The sequence below is a fragment of the Anomaloglossus baeobatrachus genome, chromosome 4 (assembly GCF_048569485.1).
Source record: "Anomaloglossus baeobatrachus isolate aAnoBae1 chromosome 4, aAnoBae1.hap1, whole genome shotgun sequence".
Taxonomy (NCBI): domain Eukaryota; kingdom Metazoa; phylum Chordata; class Amphibia; order Anura; family Aromobatidae; genus Anomaloglossus; species Anomaloglossus baeobatrachus.
The window spans coordinates 445,878,439-445,898,054 of record NC_134356.1 but is presented as its reverse complement, the minus strand read 5'-3'; the positions used below and the strand labels follow the sequence as shown (position 1 = coordinate 445,898,054).

At 48.4% G+C, this 19,616-nt stretch overlaps 1 protein-coding gene across 1 annotated transcript in view; it reads right to left on the bottom strand.

The window, feature by feature from the left end:
• Positions 1–2,484: 2,484 nt before the first annotated feature.
• The window catches only part of CYP11A1 (cytochrome P450 family 11 subfamily A member 1), a 90,409-nt gene continuing 73,277 nt past the window's right edge, over positions 2,485–19,616 (bottom strand). The window contains exons 8-9 of the mRNA XM_075342671.1: positions 14,893–15,084; positions 2,485–3,001 (exon numbers count right to left, since the gene is read on the bottom strand). Of these exons, the coding sequence (XP_075198786.1) occupies positions 2,864–3,001; positions 14,893–15,084 (330 nt within the window). The 3' untranslated portion in view covers positions 2,485–2,863. The remainder of the gene's footprint in view (positions 3,002–14,892; positions 15,085–19,616) is intronic.

Genomic DNA, 19,616 nt, shown 5'->3' with positions numbered 1-19,616 from the left:
TTGGAAACTGGGCCATTCCTACATGATAATGACCCCAAACATACCTCCAAAATGACCACTGCCTTGCAAAAGAAATTGAAGGTAAAAGGTGCTGGACTGGCCAAGCATGTCTCAAGACCTAAACTATATTGAGCATCAGTGGGGCATCCTCAAAGGTGGAGGAGCACAATGTCTCTAACATCCACCAGCTCCGTGATGTTGTTATGGAGGAGGGAAGAGGATTGCAGTGGCTCCTGTGAAGCTCTAGTGAACTCCATGCCCAAGAGAGATAAGGCAGTGCATGAAAATAATGGTGGTCACACCAAATATTGACACTTTCAGCAAAATTTGGCCATTTTGACTTATGGGTGTACTCACTTTTGTTGCCAGCAGTTTAAACATTAATTGCTGTATGTGGGGATATTTAGAGGGCACACCAAATTTGCACTGTTATACAACCTGTACACTGACTAATTAACATCGTGTCAAAGTGTCATGTCTTCAGTGTTGTCCCACGTAAAGGCATAATAAAATATTTACAAAAATGTGAGGAGTGTACTCACTGTTGTGGTAGACTATATCTGTATACATTTTTTACTAAATAAAAATATCAGCCTTTTTGGCAATCATTTATTTGTATTCAACAGGCCCACCTGACTCTTCTTCACCCTTCATTTAAGTGTCGACTGTGAGGGGAGGCGCAGAAGGTTATTCTAGAGGCGTAAACCTTGTTTTTCTACCAAATTCCTTAAAAATGTGTACACTTTAGACATATTAAAATGTACTGCTCTGTGCTTCAATACATCCCCCATTGGGAATAATTGAGAAAATAATATTTTTTAGGGGGAACCCAAAATAAATGTAGTCAAGCACATAAAAAACAAGTGTAATACAATGTAAACCATTTTAGTCTTTATATATGCCTGAACACAATTTATTTTGCAATTCAGGAGTATACGTCCAGTGGAATGCACTGTGTAAATGTGAACCTTGCCGTAATGGGAATCTGTCACCGGGTTTTTGCTCCCCCATCTGAGAGCAGTATAATGTAGCGACAGAGACCCTGATTCCAGCAATGTGTCACTTACTGAGCTGCTTGCTGTCATTTTGATAAAATCAATGTTTTCTCTGCTGTAGATCTAGCAGTTATACAGAGCTCATGAATTTGCTGGAATACCTGGCAGCACGCCAAGTAGTCATCTAATGATAATATACTGCTGATTAAACAGTAATTTTATCAAAACTCTACTAAGCAGATCAGTAAGTGACACATTGCTAGAATAAGAATCTCTGCCCCTACAATATTCTGCTCTAAGATTAGATGTCAAAAACCTGGTGACTGATTCCCTTTAAGATCTTGTTTCTCAACAGATTTCCCCTCTAAAGTATCTAAAGGGGAATATATATACCGTATTTTTCGCTTTATAAGACGCATCTGATTATAAGACGCACCCCCAAATTTGGTGAAGGAAAAGAGATTTTTTTTTTATTGTTAAATGGGGTCCATCTTATAATGCCAGTGTCCGTCTAACAAATCATATAGGGTATATGTCCCTCATAGCCCCAAATCCTAAAATTAGCCCCCCTTAATCTGGATATGGCCCCCTTATATTGAATATAGCCCCCTTGTGCTGGGACACGTCCCCCTGTGCTGCCCATGGCCCCTATAGATGGCACATCTCCCCTGTGTTTGATATGGCCCCCATACAGCTGCCCATGGCCACTAGAGATGGCACATCTCCCCTGTGTTTGATATGGCCCCCATATATCTGCCCATGGCCCCTATAGTTGGCACATCTCCCCTGTGTTTGATATGGCCCCCATACAGCTGCCCATGGCCACTATAGATGGCACATCTCCCTTGTGTTAGATATGCCCCCAGGCTGCTGCCCATAATAAAATAAAACTCTCTTTCCTTACCTTCTCAGCGCTGTCCCTCCTCGTGTCTCCCACCTCGCAGTTGAGCTCCGGCTTCCTTACTTCCTGGTTCTTGCTGCCGGTCATGTGATCGGCATGGCAGAGTGATATCATCTCTGCGTGCCTTATCACAGACAGCAGCAGCAGGAGACCGGAGATCAGCTCTGGAGGTAAGTAAAGCTTTTTATTTTACTATGTGCAGCAGCATGGGGGCCATATCTAACACAGGGGGATCATGTGCGATCAAAGGAGGGCGCAGGCAGATATAATATGCCCCGCTGCCCCAGCCCCTCAGCGCGATGCAATTTCAGCACCACACTGATGGACAGCGGCTGTGCATATTATATGAGCGGGAGCAGGAGATCTAACGCTGCCACTCGCAGCTTTCCCTGCCCCCAGCAGTGCTCCAGAGCGGACCCTGGAGTGTGTATATATATGTATATATACACACACACACCCCTCGTATATTCGGTTTATAAGACGCACCCCCTACTTTCCCCCAAAATTTGGGGGAACAAAAGTGCGTCTTATAAAGCGAAAAATACGGTAAGTTGCTGCAGCAATGGAAGGACACCTGTGATGTCACATTTTATTCATTCATTGACTACATTAACTTTAATGTTAATACAGTTTTCCAAAGAGGTAAAACATGTTAGGAACATTAATTTTCTTTTACAGTAACTGACAGAAAATTTCAGATTTTGGATATATTTCTGCAGACTCATATTTGATTAATGATGTATTTTTATATAGTTATCAAGCAACACCATTTGCAATGTTCTACTGCATTTAGCAAGCAAGTAATGACTACTATATTTTATATATTTCAAGGTATATTTGCAGCTTGAGTCAGATATTGGTAGCTCTATTTCTTATCTTTTTTCCTGACCAGGTCCTCGAAGTGATATCCCTTAATATGGAATACATACTATATGTTATATTAGTGTGTCCACAACGTAAGAAGTCTTCAGGAATGTCTTTCTGAACCGTTCAGTGATAATGGGGACAGTGTTAATTGAATGGGTTTGGATGGGAAGAGAATGAGATTAAAAGTTGTTCCGACTTCAGCCATTCGGTTAGTTTCTATCTTGAAATTCTCCAGAATCTGAAAATAAAGAAAACTCTTATTAATAAATGTCACCATTTAATGTTATATTACAGCATTACTCCTATCTGAAGGGGCAGTCATATATTGCATAACTAGTACTAATAGGTACTATAAGGATATCTTTCCATGTGGCAGACTTGCTGCTGAAATTACAGAAATTTGAGAAAAATTCATTTTATACATGTAAATGTGCTTGTTTGTGCAGTGTTTGAAGAGACTTCTGCCAACCTCATTTAGAAACTGCTATGAGATTCATGATGCCCAAACCATGGGCAGCATGAATAAGAGCCTGGCTGCGTGAATTCAGCCAGGTATGTGTTAATCTTAAAGGGAACCTGTCACCAGATCTGTCCCCTATAATGTGTGGCCAGCACCATTAACCCCTTATGCACAGTATTCTAGACTACTGCATATAAGTGCCCAAGCTGATCTGTATAACATAAAAAAGAGTTTTTATTATATTCTCCTAGGGGGTGGTCAGGTCCGATGAGTGTCACTGGTCTCATCCTACATCATCCACAAAGAGGCCTCTATGCGCACTTTGATCTGCCCTGATGAGGGCAGAGTAAAGTACTATAATGCGCAGGTACGGGGAAAGGTCAAAACCACTCGCGTATGTGCACTACAATACTTTGATCTTCCCTCAGCAGGGCAGAAAGAAGTGCGCGTGCGCAGGAGTACAATAGCGGCTTCGGTGATGATGACGTAGGATGTATCATGCACATAAATCTGGGAAAGAGGACAGCGACTGCACAGGATACATCCCACTTCTGTCTACTTCCCAATATCCTATAGAATGTAAGCCTGCAAGGGCAAGGTCCTCTTTCCTCTGTACCAGTCTGTCTATTGTAACTTGTATATGTATTTTGTATGTAACCCCCTTCTCATGTACAGCACCTTGGAATCAATGGTGCGCTATAAATAAATAATCTATATATATAATTGTCTTATTCTGTCTGTCTGTCTGTCTGTCTGTCTGTCTGTCTTGCTCCAAAATTGTGTCCTTACGGTGACACAAAGCTGATTGGCCGCTGGGCTTGCCATGGCCCCGCCCCCCGCACAGATTGGCCGCTCGCCCAGGCTGCTCCCCCACACGGATTGGCCGGCCGCTCGCCCAGGCTCCGCCCCCCCCACAGATTGGCCTCTCGCCCCGGCACCCTGCAGGCATTGGCAACTCGGCCACGCCCCGCCCCCTCACGCAATGCAGGCTAGCTCTGGCCCCGCCCCCCCCACGCATTCCCCGAACCGACACGGTCAGGGAGCCACGACTACCAGGTGAGTACTGTACCCCTGGGAGCCCACATCAGCGTACGCCGCCAAACCAGCCGACACATACCCTCGCATTGCTGGGGCTGGCCGGCGTATGCTGGTGTGGGCTCCCGTGCGAGCGGGGGATGAGATACGCTGGTAACCATGGTAGCATAGTTACCAGCGCATCAAGGTCCTGCAGCGGCGGAAAATACACACACGCACACACATAACAGCACACACACACACATCAGATCACACTCGCTCTCACACACACACACAAACCTCACACACACATCACATCGCATCCACATACTCACAACATCCTGGGATATCGCTTGCTTCTCGGCGGCGATACTGTGCTGTGAGCTTGCAGGACCTGCCGGAGGATCACATGGCCAGAAGCATGTGGTATCTCCGGATGTTGTGAGTATAAGCGCGTATGTGCGATATCGTCAATGTGTGTGTGTGTGAGTGTATGCGATCGGGTGTGTGTGAGTGTATGCGATCGGGTGTGTGTGAGTGTATGCAATCGGGTGTGTGAGTGTCGGCAGAGGAGCACGGCGTGCTGGAGGAGCCTGGGAGGAGAGAGGCTGATCCTGGGGAAGGCTGGGATGGGGAGGCTGAGAGAAGAGAGGCTGATGCTGGGGGAGGCTGAGGCTGGGGTAGGCTGGGAGGAGAGAGGCTGATGCTGGGGACTGAAAAGGCTGATGCTGGGAGGAGAAAGGCTGATGCTGGGGGAGGCTGAGGCTGGGGTAGGCTGGGAGGAGAGAGGCTGATGCTGGGAAGAGAGGCTGATGCTGGGAGGAGAGAGGCTGATGCTGGGGACAGAAAAGGCTGATGCTGGGAGGAGAGAGGCTGATGCTGGGAGGAGAGAGGCTGATGCTGGGAGGAGAGAGGCTGATGCTGGGGGAGGCTGAGACTGGGGTAGGCTGGGAGGAGAGAGGCTGATGCTGGGAGGAGAGAGGCTGATGCTGGGGGAGGCTGAGGCTGGGGTAGGCTGGGAGGAGAGAGGCTGATGCTGGGAGGAGAGAGGCTGATGCTGGGAGGAGAGAGGCTGATGCTGGGGACAGAAAAGGCTGATGCTGGGAGGAGAGAGGCTGATGCTGGGAGGAGAGAGGCTGATGCTGGGGACAGAGAGGCTGATGCTGGGGACAGAGAGGCTGATGCTGCGGGTAGAGAGGCTGATGCTGCGGGTAGAGAGGCTGATGCTGGGAGGAGAGAGGCTGATGCTGCGGGCAGAGAGGCTGATGCTGCGGGTAGAGAGGCTGATGCTGGTGCAGCATGGGGGATGGAGCACGATGGGGGGTGCGCAGCATGGGGGATGGAGCACGTTTGGGAGTGCGCAGCATGGCGGATGGAGCACGTTTGGGAGTGCGCAGCATGGCGGATGGAGCACGTTTGGGAGTGCGCAGCATGGCAGATGGAGCACGTTTGGGAGTGCGCAGCATGGCGGATGGAGCACGTTTGGGAGTGCGCAGCATGGCGGATGGAGCACGTTTGGGAGTGTGCAGCATGGCGGATGGAGCACGTTTGGGAGTGCACAGCATGGCGGATGGACCACGTTTGGGAGTGTGCAGCATGGCGAATGGAGCACGTTTGGGAGTGCGCAGCATGGCAGATGGAGCACGTTTGGGAGTGCGCAGCATGGTGGATGGAGCACGTTTTGGAGTGCGCAGCACGGCGGATGGAGCACGAAGGGGAGTGTGGAGTATGGCGGATGGAGCACGTTTGGGAGTGCGCAGCATGGCGGATGGACCACGTTTGGGAGTGCGCAGCATGGCGGATGGAGCCATGGCCCCGCCCCCCGCACAGATTGGCCGCTCGCCCAGGCTGCGCCCCCACACGGATTGGCCGGCCGCTCGCCCAGGCTCCGCCCCCCCCACAGATTGGCCTCTCGCCCCGGCACCCTGCAGGCATTGGCAACTCGGCCACGCCCCGCCCCCCTCACGCAATGCAGGCTAGCTCTGGCCCCGCCCCCCCACGCATTCCCCGAACCGACACGGTCAGGGAGCCACGACTACCAGGTGAGTACTGTACCCCTGGGAGCCCACATCAGCGTACGCCGCCAAACCAGCCGACACATACCCTCGCATTGCTGGGGCTGGCCGGCGTATGCTGGTGTGGGCTCCCGTGCGAGCGGGGGACGAGATACGCTGGTAACCATGGTAGCATAGTTACCAGCGCATCAAGGTCCTGCAGCGGCGGAAAATACACACACGCACACACATAACAACACACACACACACACATCAGATCACACTCGCTCTCACACACACACACAAACCTCACACACACATCACATCGCATCCACATACTCACAACATCCTGGGATATCGCTTGCTTCTCGGCGGCGATACTGTGCTGTGAGCTTCCAGGACCTGCCGGAGGAACACATGGCCAGAAGCATGTGGTATCTCCGGATGTTGTGAGTATAAGCGCGTATGTGCGATATCGTCAATGTGTGTGTGTGTGAGTGTATGCGATCGGGTGTGTGTGAGTGTATGCGATCGGGTGTGTGTGAGTGTATGCAATCGGGTGTGTGAGTGTCGGCAGAGGAGCATGGCGTGCTGGAGGAGCCTGGGAGGAGAGAGGCTGATCCTGGGGAAGGCTGGGATGGGGAGGCTGAGAGAAGAGAGGCTGATGCTGGGGGAGGCTGAAGCTGGGGTAGGCTGGGAGGAGAGAGGCTGATGCTGGGGACCTAAAAGGCTGATGCTGGGAGGAGAGAGGCTGATGCTGGGGGAGGCTGAGGCTGGGGTAGGCTGGGAGGAGAGAGGCTGATGCTGGGAAGAGAGGCTGATGCTGGGAGGAGAGAGGCTGATGCTGGGGGAGGCTGAGGCTGGGGTAGGCTGGGAGGAGAGAGGCTGATGCTGGAGACAGAAAAGGCTGATGCTGGGAGGAGAGAGGCTGATGCTGGGAGGAGAGAGGCTGATGCTGGGAGGAGAGAGGCTGATGCTGGGGGAGGCTGAGGCTGGGGTAGGCTGGGAGGAGAGAGGCTGATGCTGGGAAGAGAGGCTGATGCTGGGAGGAGAGAGGCTGATGCTGGGGGAGGCTGAGGCTGGGGTAGGCTGGGAGGAGAGAGGCTGATGCTGGGGACAGAAAAGGCTGATGCTGGGAGGAGAGAGGCTGATGCTGGGAGGAGAGAGGCTGATGCTGGGAGGAGAGAGGCTGATGCTGGGGGAGGCTGAGGCTGGGGTAGGCTGGGAGGAGAGAGGCTGATGCTGGGAGGAGAGAGGCTGATGCTGGGGGAGGCTGAGGCTGGGGTAGGCTGGGAGGAGAGAGGCTGATGCTGGGAGGAGAGAGGCTGATGCTGGGAGGAGAGATGCTGATGCTGGGGACAGAAAAGGCTGATGCTGGGAGGAGAGAGGCTGATGCTGGGAGGAGAGAGGCTGATGCTGGGGACAGAGAGGCTGATGCTGGGGACAGAGAGGCTGATGCTGCGGGTAGAGAGGCTGATGCTGCGGGTAGAGAGGCTGATGCTGGGAGGAGAGAGGCTGATGCTGCGGGCAGAGAGGCTGATGCTGCGGGTAGAGAGGCTGATGCTGGTGCAGCATGGGGGATGGAGCACGATGGGGGGTGCGCAGCATGGGGGATGGAGCACGTTTGGGAGTGCGCAGCATGGCGGATGGAGCACGTTTGGGAGTGCGCAGCATGGCGGATGGAGCACGTTTGGGAGTGCGCAGCATGGCGGATGGAGCACGTTTGGGAGTGCGCAGAATGGCGGATGGACCACGTTTGGGAGTGCGCAGCATGGCGGATGGAGCACGTTTGGGAGTGCGCAGCATGGCGGATGGAGCACGTTTGGGAGTGTGCAGCATGGCGGATGGAGCACGTTTGGGAGTGCGCAGCATGGCGGATGGACCACGTTTGGGAGTGTGCAGCATGGCGAATGGAGCACGTTTGGGAGTGCGCAGCATGGCGGATGGAGCACGTTTGGGAGTGCGCAGCATGGCGGATGGAGCACGTTTTGGAGTGCGCAGCACGGCGGATGGAGCACGATGGGGAGTGCGGAGTATGGCGGATGGAGCACGTTTGGGAGTGCGCAGCATGGCGGATGGACCACGTTTGGGAATGCGCAGCATGGCGGATGGAGCACGTTTGGGAGTGCGCAGCATGGCGGATGGAGCACTTTGGGAGTGCGCAGCATGGGAGATGGAGCATGATGGGGGGTGCGCAGCATAGGGGATGGAGCACGATGGGGAGTGCGCTGCATGGGGGATGGAGCACGATGGGGAGTGCGGAGTATGGCGGATGGAGCACGTTTGGGAGTGCGCAGCATGGCGGATGGAGCACGTTTGGGAGTGCGCAGCATGGTGGATGGAGCACGTTTGGGAGTGCGCAGCATGGCGGATGGAGCACGTTTGGGAGTGCACAGCATGGAAGATGGAGCACGATGGGGGGTGCGCAGCATAGGGGATGGAGCACGATGGGGAGTGCGCTGCATGGGGGATGTAGCACGATGGGGAGTGCGCTGCATGGGGGATGGAGCACGATGGGAAGTGCACACCTCCCCCCAACACACACATACACACGCGCGCGCACTGCACAACACACCACACACACACACTGGGAACCACAAACAACTGCCCTACACAGACACCCACACACACAGACAACGCTGCACACACACAACACCCAACACACAAACACCGCGGCACACACAAATATACGCACATACCGCACAACACACACATTGCACAAAACATACCTCCCCCCAAAACACACCACACACACACAAACCGCGCAACACACACACACACAACGCTACAGACACACAGCGCTCCACAAACAACGCAACACACATACAACACCGCTCTCACCCCCCGCCACACCCAGACAACACCCAGAACATGTACAGCGCCCTACACAAACACTTGTTAACTACACACAACAACATCTATATATATATATATATAACAAAAATCATACATGAACTCCACAATACGTAAATTCTAGAATACCCGATGCGTAGAATCGGGCCACCTTCTAGTATTATTAATAATAGAGGAGGTGCTGGACCCGAGATCAGTGCTTTCTGTACATGGACATAAGACACGTACTCCGATGCAGTGCTTGAATTGCCGGCTTGGTATGATGCTATTTGTGCAGTGTGCAATGCACAGGTACTTTTCGCCAGCCTGGCAAATCATAAGCCAAGCCTGGGATCCCCAGCACTGACGTGAACCATGGACTGGGGTTTTGCAAACCAAACCACTTATCTTTATGCCTGATCCTTCTCTCTGTCAACATCATCTGTTGCCAACAAACTGTTGGAAAACAATTGTAAAGTTCTCATGGAAACCAAGATCAGCAGGTTTGGAAAACTTTAAGCTTCACCTTTGCCTTTTATTAGACAATTAAAATGGGGTTGTATTTGATTAAACTAATTCATCTATTGATTAGCAATGAATAGTTCAAAAAATAATAATGTACTTAATAGAAAAAAACTTCCAATCTTGTCTCACAGAGCTCAGGCCACTGCATGTAGAGATTGCAGCTATAGCCAGTCTTTACACTGCCTTCCCTGATAGTATTTGTTATGTAATTTCTGTGCAATGTATGAGTGTCCCATGCGTTACAAGAGCAAGAAAAAAGGTGTTAGGCTATGTACCCACATTGCTTTTTACCTGCTTTTTTGCTGCTTTTTTAACTGCAGCGTTTAATGCCAAAATGGATGTGTTCTGCTTTTCAAGTGTGGCGCCTTGGACAAGCCAGGGGCCACAGGTAACAACACACACACACACCCCACCCCCAGCAGTTCCCAGCAGACATCCCCAGTGAGATCTGATTTCTTTCCTCGGGTTCAGACAGACACATCAGGTGGGCAGAGTCAGGCAGATGGAGATGCCCACCCAGGAGTCTAGCTGGCCTGAGGCAAAAACCAGCTCAGACAAGTCCAGGCAGAGGAAGAGAGAGGAGGTCTGCAGAGAGGCAGATGCAGACTGGGGCCTAGGTTGGAGCCTAGGTCCCTCATGTAGCCAGTGAGGCAGACGGTAGTGGCCGTCTGTGAGAGCCGGGAAGACAGTCGTGGTGGAACCGTAGGTAGCCGGGGCTGGGCGGTGGCCCACCGGTACCGAACCGGGGAGCCAGCTGGAAACTGGAGTGCAGGAGGAGCGTACACGAAGGGGAAGGAAAGGACTTACACTACCAACCTGGGGTCAGGGGAAAAACACCGCAGCCGCCTGTGGGACCTGTCCATCCAGCCGTTTGTTTGACCAGAGACTCTGTGTGGATTACTGGCTGAGTGAGTACCACCATGCCGTGCGGCACAGCGCTGACCCTGCACCTCACCAGGTCCCGTAACCCGCCTGCATCCCTACCCCTCACCGGGCCCCGGGACAACCAATCCCCCTACCCACGGAGGGGAGAACCAACATCCAAGCTGCTCCCTGTCATCGCTCTCGGGATCCCCGTCCAGAGCAGCGGTGGTGTCACAACCTCACCACAACCGTGGGTGGCGTCACGGACAATACATCCCCAAAATCATTCCCCTTTTCACTCACGGGCGAGGAACGCCGCTCGAGACCCCGGGATCCGGACCACCGCTCGAGCCACCACCGAGCAGCAGCAGCAGTAGCAACAGCGGCCGGACCCAAGCAGTGGGTAGGCGTAGCGTCCCCTCCTCCGCCCGCGACACAAGCATAGTCTATGGGGATTTGGGTTTCTTGTGTGCTCTATGCTGTTCAAAATGCTGCCTTTTTGTGGCAGAAATTTGGGCAAAAACTCTGCTTTTCAAAGAAGCAACATGTCAATTGTTTTTGCCATTTGCGTTTTGAACTGCACAGCAGAGTTTTTGCCCAAATTTCTGCCACAAAAAGGCAGCATTTTGAACAGCATAGTGCGGACAAGAAACCCAAATTCCCATAGACTATGCTTGAAAAACAGAACACATCCATTTTGGCATTAAACGCTGCAGTTGAAAAAGCAGCAAAAAAGCAGGCAAAAAGCAACGTGGACACATACCCTGAGATAGGAAAAGATGAGTGTAAAAACCCTCCTATTCATTTTATATATATAACCCCTGGAAAAAATCATGGACTCATCTGGCTCTGAGGATGTTTATTCAGTTGATTGCTTTTGTTTAAAAAAGCAGATTACAGATATGGCACAAAACTAAAGTCATTTCAAATGGCAGCTTTCTGGCTTTAAGAAACACTAAAAAAAATCATGAAAACATAATGTGCTAGCCAGTAACGGTTACTTTTCAAGACCAAACAGGGGGAAAAATGATGGAATCACTCAATTCTGAGGTAAAAATAATGGAATCATCCTGTAAATTCTAATTACCAAAACTAACACCTGCATCAAATAAGATCTGCTCATTAGTCTGCATCTAGAAAGGAGTGATCACACCTTGGAGAGCTATTTCACCAAGTGGACTGACATGAATCATGTCCCAACACGTGAGATGTCAATTGAAACAAAGGAGAGGATTATAAAACTCTTAAAAGAGGGTAAATCATCACGCAATGTTGCAAAGATGTTGGTTGTTCACAGTCAGCTGTGTCTAAAATCTGGACCAAATACAAACAACATGGAAAGGTTGTTAAAGGCAAACATACTGGTAAACCAAGGAAGACATCAAAGCGTCAAGACAGGAATCTTAAAGCAATATGTCTCCAAAAGAGGAAATGCACAGCAAAACAAATGAGCAACGAATGGGAATAAACTGGAGTCAATGTCTTTTGTTTGGTGTCGTTCCAATGAGATTTATAAAGATGACTGCCTGAAGAGAACATGTAAATTTCCACAGTCATTGATGATATGGGGCGGCATGTCAGGTAAAGGCACTGGGGAGATGGCTGTCATTACATCTTCAATAAATACCCAAGTTTACATTGAAATTTTGGACACTTTTCTTATCCCATCAATTGGAAGGATGTTTGGGGATGATGAAATAATTTATCAAAATGATAATGCATCCTGCCATAGAGCAAAACCTGTGAAAACGGTCCTTTAAAGAAGACAAATAAGGTCAATGTCATGGCCTGCAAATAGTCCGGATCTCAATCCAATTGAAAATCTTTGGTGGAAGTTGAAGAAAATGGTCCATGACAAGGCTCCAACCTGCAAAGCTGATCTGGCAACAGCAATCAGAGAAAGGTGGACCGGGATTGATGAAGAGTACTGTTTGTCTCTCATTAAGTCCATGCCTCAGAGACTGCAAGCTGTTATAAAAGCCGGAGGTGATGCAACAAAATACTAGTGATGTATTGGAGTGTTCTTTTGTGTGTTTGTTTTTCATGATTCCATAATTTTTACCTCAGAATTGAGTGATTCCATATTTTTTTCCCCCTGTTTGGTCATGAAAAGTACAGTGCCTACAAATAGTATTCAACCCCCTGCAGATTTAGCAGGTTTGATAAGATGCAAATAAGTTAGAGCCTGCAAACTTCAAACAAGAGCAGGATTTATTACCAGATGCATACATCTTACAAACGAACAAGTTATGTTGCTCAGTTAAATTTTAATAAATTTTCAACATAAAAGTGTGGGTCAATTATTATTCAACCCCTAGGTTTAATATTTTGTGGAATAACCCTTGTTTGCAATTACAGCTAATAATCGTCTTTTATAAGACCTGATCAGGCTGGCACAGGTCTCTGGAGTTATCTTGGCCCACTCCTCCATAAATATCTTCTCCAAGTTATCTAGGTTCTTTGGGTGTCTCATGTGGACTTTAATCTTGAGCTCCTTCCACAAGTTTTCAATTGGGTTAAGGTCAGGAGACTGACTAGGCCACTGCAACACCTTGATTTTTTCCCTCTTGAACCAGGCCTTGGTTTCTTGGCTGTGTGCTTTGGATCGTTGTCTTGTTGGAAGATGAAATGACGACCCATCTTAAGATCCTTGATGGAGGAGCGGAGGTTCTTGGCCAAAATCTCCAGGTAGGCCGTGCTATCCATCTTCCCATGGATGCGGACCAGATGGCCAGGCCCCTTGGCTGAGAAACAGCCCCACAGCATGATCCTGCCACCACCATGCTTGACTGTAGGGATGGTATTCTTGGGGTCGTATGCAGTGCCATCCAGTCTCCAAACGTCACGTGTGTGGTTGGCACCAAAGATCTCGATCTTGGTCTCATCAGACCAGAGAACCTTGAACCAGTCTGTCTCAGAGTCCTCCAAGTGATCATGAGCAAACTGTAGACGAGCCTTGACATGACGCTTTGAAAGTAAAGGTACCTTACGGGCTCGTCTGGAACGGAGACCATTGCGGTGGAGTACGTTACTTATGGTATTGACTGAAACCAATGTCCCCACTGCCATGAGATCTTCCCGGAGCTCCTTCCTTGTTGTCCTTGGGTTAGCCTTGACTCTTCGGACAAGCCTGGCCTCGGCACGGGTGGAAACTTTCAAAGGCTGTCCAGGCCATGGAAGGCTAACAGTAGTTCCATAAGCCTTCCACTTCCGGATGATGCTCCCAACAGTGGAGACAGGTAGGCCCAACTCCTTGGAAATGGTTTTGTACCCCTTGCCAGCCTTGTGACCCTCCACGATCTTGTCTCTGATGGCCTTGGAATGCTCTTTTGTCTTTCCCATGTTGACCAAGTATGAGTGCTGTTCACAAGTTTGGGGAGGGTCTTAATTAGTCAGAAAAGGCTGGAAAAAGAGATAATTAATCCAAACATGTGAAGCTCATTGTCCTTTGTGCCTGAAATACTTCTTAATATTTTAGGGGAACCAAACAGAATTCTTGTGGTTTGAGGGGTTGAATAATAAATGACCCTCTGAATAAACTTTTCACAATTTAAATAAAAAAAGAAATAACATTCTTTTTTGCTGCAGTGCATTTCACACTTCCAGGCTGATCTACAGTCCAAATGTCACAATGCCAAGTTAATACCGAATGTGTAAACCAGCTAAATCTGCAGGGGGTTGAATACTACTTGTAGGCACTGTAACTGTTACTGGTTAGTACATTATGTTTTCATGATTTTTTTAGTGTTTCTTAAAGCCAGAAAGTTGCCATTTGAAATTACTTTAGTTTTGTGCCATGTCTGTGATCTGCTTTTTCTAAAAAAAAGTAAACAACTGAATGAGCATCCTCAGAGCCAGGTGATTCCATATTTTTTGCCAGAGGTTGTATTTTATTATATCATTTCATGGGAGAATCCTGAAGACATTACACTTTGATACAATGTTAAGTAGTCAGTGTGCATCTTGTATAACAGTGTAAATAACTCAAGACACAGCCATTAATGTCTAAACAACAAAGGTTATCTAATAAAACAGCTTAGTGATTTCCCCCACAGACTTTAAATGGGGCACCAAAAGAAGTTTTTTATAATCTTTTACTGTATAAACAAGTGATGATAGATAACGCATGACCAGTAGATATAGATACATATACAATAAATGCAGATATGCATTTGTTTTTTATTAAAGAAACATGACCTCTGCTTCTATTATGATATGTTTCATACTTGAAAAATTCTCAATAGTGGAAAATTAACAGACCTAGCAAAGCATCACAATGAAAGCAGCTCTCCCCTGCAGGGGATATATCATTGTAATTGTTTAATAATCCCTACACATATGGAACAAGTCACATTTGTGAATGTTGCATAAGATTAATTCCATCAGGAGTATACAAGAAAATAAAGTCTGAATACTTTTACTCATAAAAACTTCACATACGTGGATGAGGAAAAGTTGCATCTCCATTTCTGCTATCCTTCTGCCGATACACTGCCGAGGGCCAAAGCCAAAGCCGAGGCCTTTGAAATGAGTTGATTCTTTCCCTAGCCAGCGCTCTGGAGAAAACTTTTCAGGAGACGGGAAGATATCTGCATTCCGTCCCATTGCATACAGTCCAACCTGCACCAACGTCTGTAGGGAAAACAGGGAATATGAATAAACATTTTCCTAACACGTTAAAGAGGTTTTCTGGGAACAAAAAATGTAAAAAACAATCTGGTGGAGCTTTAAAAAGACCCCACGCTCACGTGACCTTTATTTTTCTTTTTTAGACTCCTACATCTGTGCTTTGCGTCAGTGCGCACATTCTCAACTTTCTGCCTGCTCTTACTTTGGAGTAAGTTCCATAGAGGCAGCGCTGTGTCCCCACAGTTCATATATAAAATATAACTGAGCACTCCCAATAGGTGATGATGAAACAAATTTTAAGTCCAGTATATAAGTGAAACGTTTCGGTCATAGCACATTGACCTTCATCAGTTTACAATCCATGCTGCTGGTGAGGAACTGCCTGGATTGGTGGCATAGGTGTCCAATGCTACAGGCTAGAAATGCTGTGCTATTCACTGTCCCACACAGCTCAGACACCAATTTTCAATGCCTGCACAGTCCCCCTACAAAGGACCATCCTGAGACTGCTATACAGTCTCAAGTTGAATAAATACCAGTCTAAACATTTTCTCCTTCCTAAAGTTTCGCCCCCCTTCATTTAGACTCTCCTCTTCTGCTACATATAATAATGTTACAGATGGTGGCACTGTACCTATAAGCCATAGCAGGTATTACTTTTATTTTTTTATTATTATTATTATTATTATTATTATTTATTACCCTCCGTTGGCCAGTAGTTGATAAAGATAACTGCTCCCTGTGCAGTCGGCACTGTTAGTGTAGCTTCTAATCATCTTCCCTCTAACGTTTGCCAGTCATCACAGGTTGTGCCCCCCATTACATCATTTTTCAGAACGCTGGCTGAGTTTTGCCTCTTCCATGCAGGACTGTGCTTGACTCATAGGTTTTGTTCTTTTCAAAGTATAGACAGGATATTTCTATTCTCTGGACTTTGAAGAGACTTTGGCAGGAAATAAGGAACTGGAGGTCATGTCAAAGTGATGACTGTTCAGGAGCAGAGTAGAATTTTAACAGCAAGTAAATTATGACGTTTCTTCATTTCTCGTAAGCATTACAATACTGTAATACTCAATACGTCCCAAATTATTATTTTTTTTTTTAAATTAAATCGAAAAATGGAGGAATATTTTTTTTTGCAAGGCTAAAAACTTACTGGCAAGTAACTACCTACTAGTGGGAACTAGAGATGAGCGATCCTGGCAAGGATCAATTCGGTTAAGGATTGCCGATACCGCCTGAGATCCTAGCCAAACCCATTAAAATTAATGGCAGGCAACAGTGATGTGTTGTAAAATAGTGTAGGGGGCAGTAAAAGAAAAAAAGAAAAAAGGGTTAAAGCAGTACATACTCACCGCTTCCCAGCGGCTGCAGCACTATTTTCGGGTCCGACAATTATCACTAATGTATATTCACTGCTTTCCTCTTCCAATGGCGTCTCTGATTGGCTGCTGTTGGAACACACCCTTACCCACCCTCTTGAGACAGCGTCTGTGATTTCTTAGACTGACACATGCTGTCTTCTGTGTTCTTAGACTGGTGATAAATACATAAATAAAACAATCGGCATAGGGTCCGCCCTGTATTGATACTAGCACAGATAAGCACACAGCTGGGGTCTTCAGCCTCTAGCTGTGGGCTTTATCTTGGCTGTGTATCAAAACAAGAGGAACTGCATGCAAACATTTTTAAAAACTTTTTAAATAAATTAATATTTTTAAAAACCGTTTGATACCCAGCCAAGATAAAACCAAACAGCTGGCTGCTGGTATTCTCAGGCTGGGAAGACCCATGGTTATTGGAATCCCCAGCCTAAAAGTAGCAGCCTGCAGCCGCCTGGAATTGCCGCATCCATTAGATGTGACCTGGTGCGATGGCAATTGTGGTAATAAGGGATTAATGTCAGCCCATAGCTGCCACTAAAACCTGGATTAGTATTGGAAGGCATTTATGAGACCCCCCATTACTGATCAGTAAGTGAAAGTAAATAAATACAAACACCAAAAAATTCTTAATTTGAAATAAAAGACTAAAAAGCCCCCTCTTTCACCACTTTATTAACTTGCAATACACCCAGGTCCCACTTCGATTCCAGCTCTGCTACATTACTGAAGGCACAGTGCGCGATCATGTAACATGACCGATTGCTGTGAGGCTCAGGCAGAGACTGAGACACAGCGATGAGCGGTGACATCACTCCGGTTATTTGTGGTCACAACTGGTGGTTCCCATAGCCCTCCACCTATGATTGCAGGTAACCTGACCTTAGGGGACCTCAATAAACTCTCACTGAGTTCACAGACCTGCATCTCCTGGCAGAAAATTGCATTTTTTGTGCCATGAGATGCAGATTTTACACCATACTGCTGTATCCAATCTACACCTCCTGGCAAAAAAACACATCGCTACTCCATGTGGTATAATGCGGTAGTAATGCGATTTTTTTTTTTACCAGGAGGTGTAGATTGGGTTGAGGAATATGGTGTAAACATTTCAGCACCAAATCTGCATCTCTTGGCAAAACAATGCACAAAAATTGATTTGGCACAGTTTCAATGCAGTTTTCTTCTTGGAGGTGCAAATTTGGTGCTGAAATGTCTGCACCAGATTTTTATGGCGCTTGCTGTGAATTCAGATGTAGCAGAGCTGGAAGCATCATGGGACCTCATAGGGTGGGCTTTATCATGCCTGGGTATCAAAATTGAGGATACCACATGTCGTTTTTTTAAATGTATTTAAATTTAAAAAAAAAAAAAAAAAAAAAAAAATCTCATGCGGTTCCTCTTATTTTGATACACAGCCAAGATAAGTGCACGGCTCGGTGCTGCAGCCTGTAGCTCCGGTCTTTATCTGTATTGGTTACAATACCGGGGGATCCCTACGCAAATTGTTTTTTTTTATCACCAGTCTAAGGACACAGACAGCATGTGTGATTCCAACCAATCACAGACGCTGTCTCAGAGGGTGGTGGCGTGGTCCAACGGCATCCAGTCAGAGACGCCGGTGGAAAGGAAAAGAAGTGAAAATGCATTAGTGAAAATTGGTGGATGTCAAGCTGCCACCAGGGGGAGCTGGAGCTCTGCAGCAGAAGACACTTCACAGAGCAACAAGAACCAGGAAGTAGATACACAGTGTATGCTCATACACTGCCTCAAAGCACAGCTGGGGAGCAGAGCTGCGGGGCGTGCAAAGAATGGTCAGGCAGGCTGGGTCAAACACAGTACGGACAGAAGGAGGACCGGAGGAAAGAGCAGAAGCGGAGTCGAGGTCAGGCCGAGATCAGTACCAAAGGAAGCAACCAAGTGGGGAGGTAGGAGAGGAGACAGAGGAATGGGGGAACGACTAGGTGACGGAACACAGACAGGGCACAGGGGCACAGACACAGATGGATCAGGATAACACTTACAGGACCAGCAATCACAGACAAAGCAGTGCAAAGCTTATAGCCACCACTGGTTCACTGGCAATGTCAGTTTTAAAAGCATCCAAGCTCCGGAAGTGAGGCTCAGAAGAAGGCTCCACCCCCTAGCCATGTGGACAGGGAAGCGGAACCGTAACAGTACCCCCTCCTCAAGGGGGGCCACCGGACCCCCAGGCTTCCCAGGAAACGTCCGGTGGAAAGCTGCAATCAACCGATCGGCCCGCATGGATTGAGCTGGCACCCAGGACTTGTGCTCCGGACCGTAACCCTTCCAATGGATTAGATAATGGAAGGAATTACGAACCCAACGAGAATCGATAATATGCTGGATCTCGTACTCCTCCTCACCGTCCACCAATATTGGAGCCGGAGGGGTCTGAGAATCCACCATTGATGGAACAAATGGTTTAAGCAAGGAGGTATGAAATACGCTAGGAATACGAAAGGTCTGGGGCAGTTGCAACCGAAAGGCTACCGGGTTGACCACCTCGATGATCTCATAGGGTCCTGTAAACTTTGAACCCAACTTAGTAGACGGAACCCTAAGCCTAATATTCCGAGTAGACAGCCACACTTTGTCCACTGTGGCGCCCTGGACAAAGCCAGGTTGTCACAGGTACTGCAGCAACACACCCCCACCCCCAGCAGTTCACAGCAGACATCCCCAGTGAGACCTGATTTCCTCCCTCGGGTTCAGACAGACACACCAGGTGGGTGCAGTCAGGCAGATGGAGACACCCACCTAGGAGTCTAGCTGGTCTGAGGCAGAAAACAACGCAGTGAAGTCCAGGCAGAGGAAGAGAGAGGAGGTCTGCAGAGAGGCAGACGCAGACTGGGGCCTAGGTTGGAGCCTAGGGCCTCGTGTAGAGAGTCAGGCAGACGGTAGTTGCCGTCTGCGGCAGCCGGGAAGACAGTCTTGGTGGAACCGTAGGTAGCCGGGGCTGGGTGGTGGCCCACCGGTACCGAACCAGGGAGCCAGCTGGAAACCGGAGCGCAGGAGGAGCGTACACGAAGGTGAAGGAAGGGACTTACACTACCAACCTGGGGTCAGGGGAAAAACACCGCAGCCGTCTGTGGGACCCGTCCATCCAGGCGTTTGTTTTACCGGAGACTT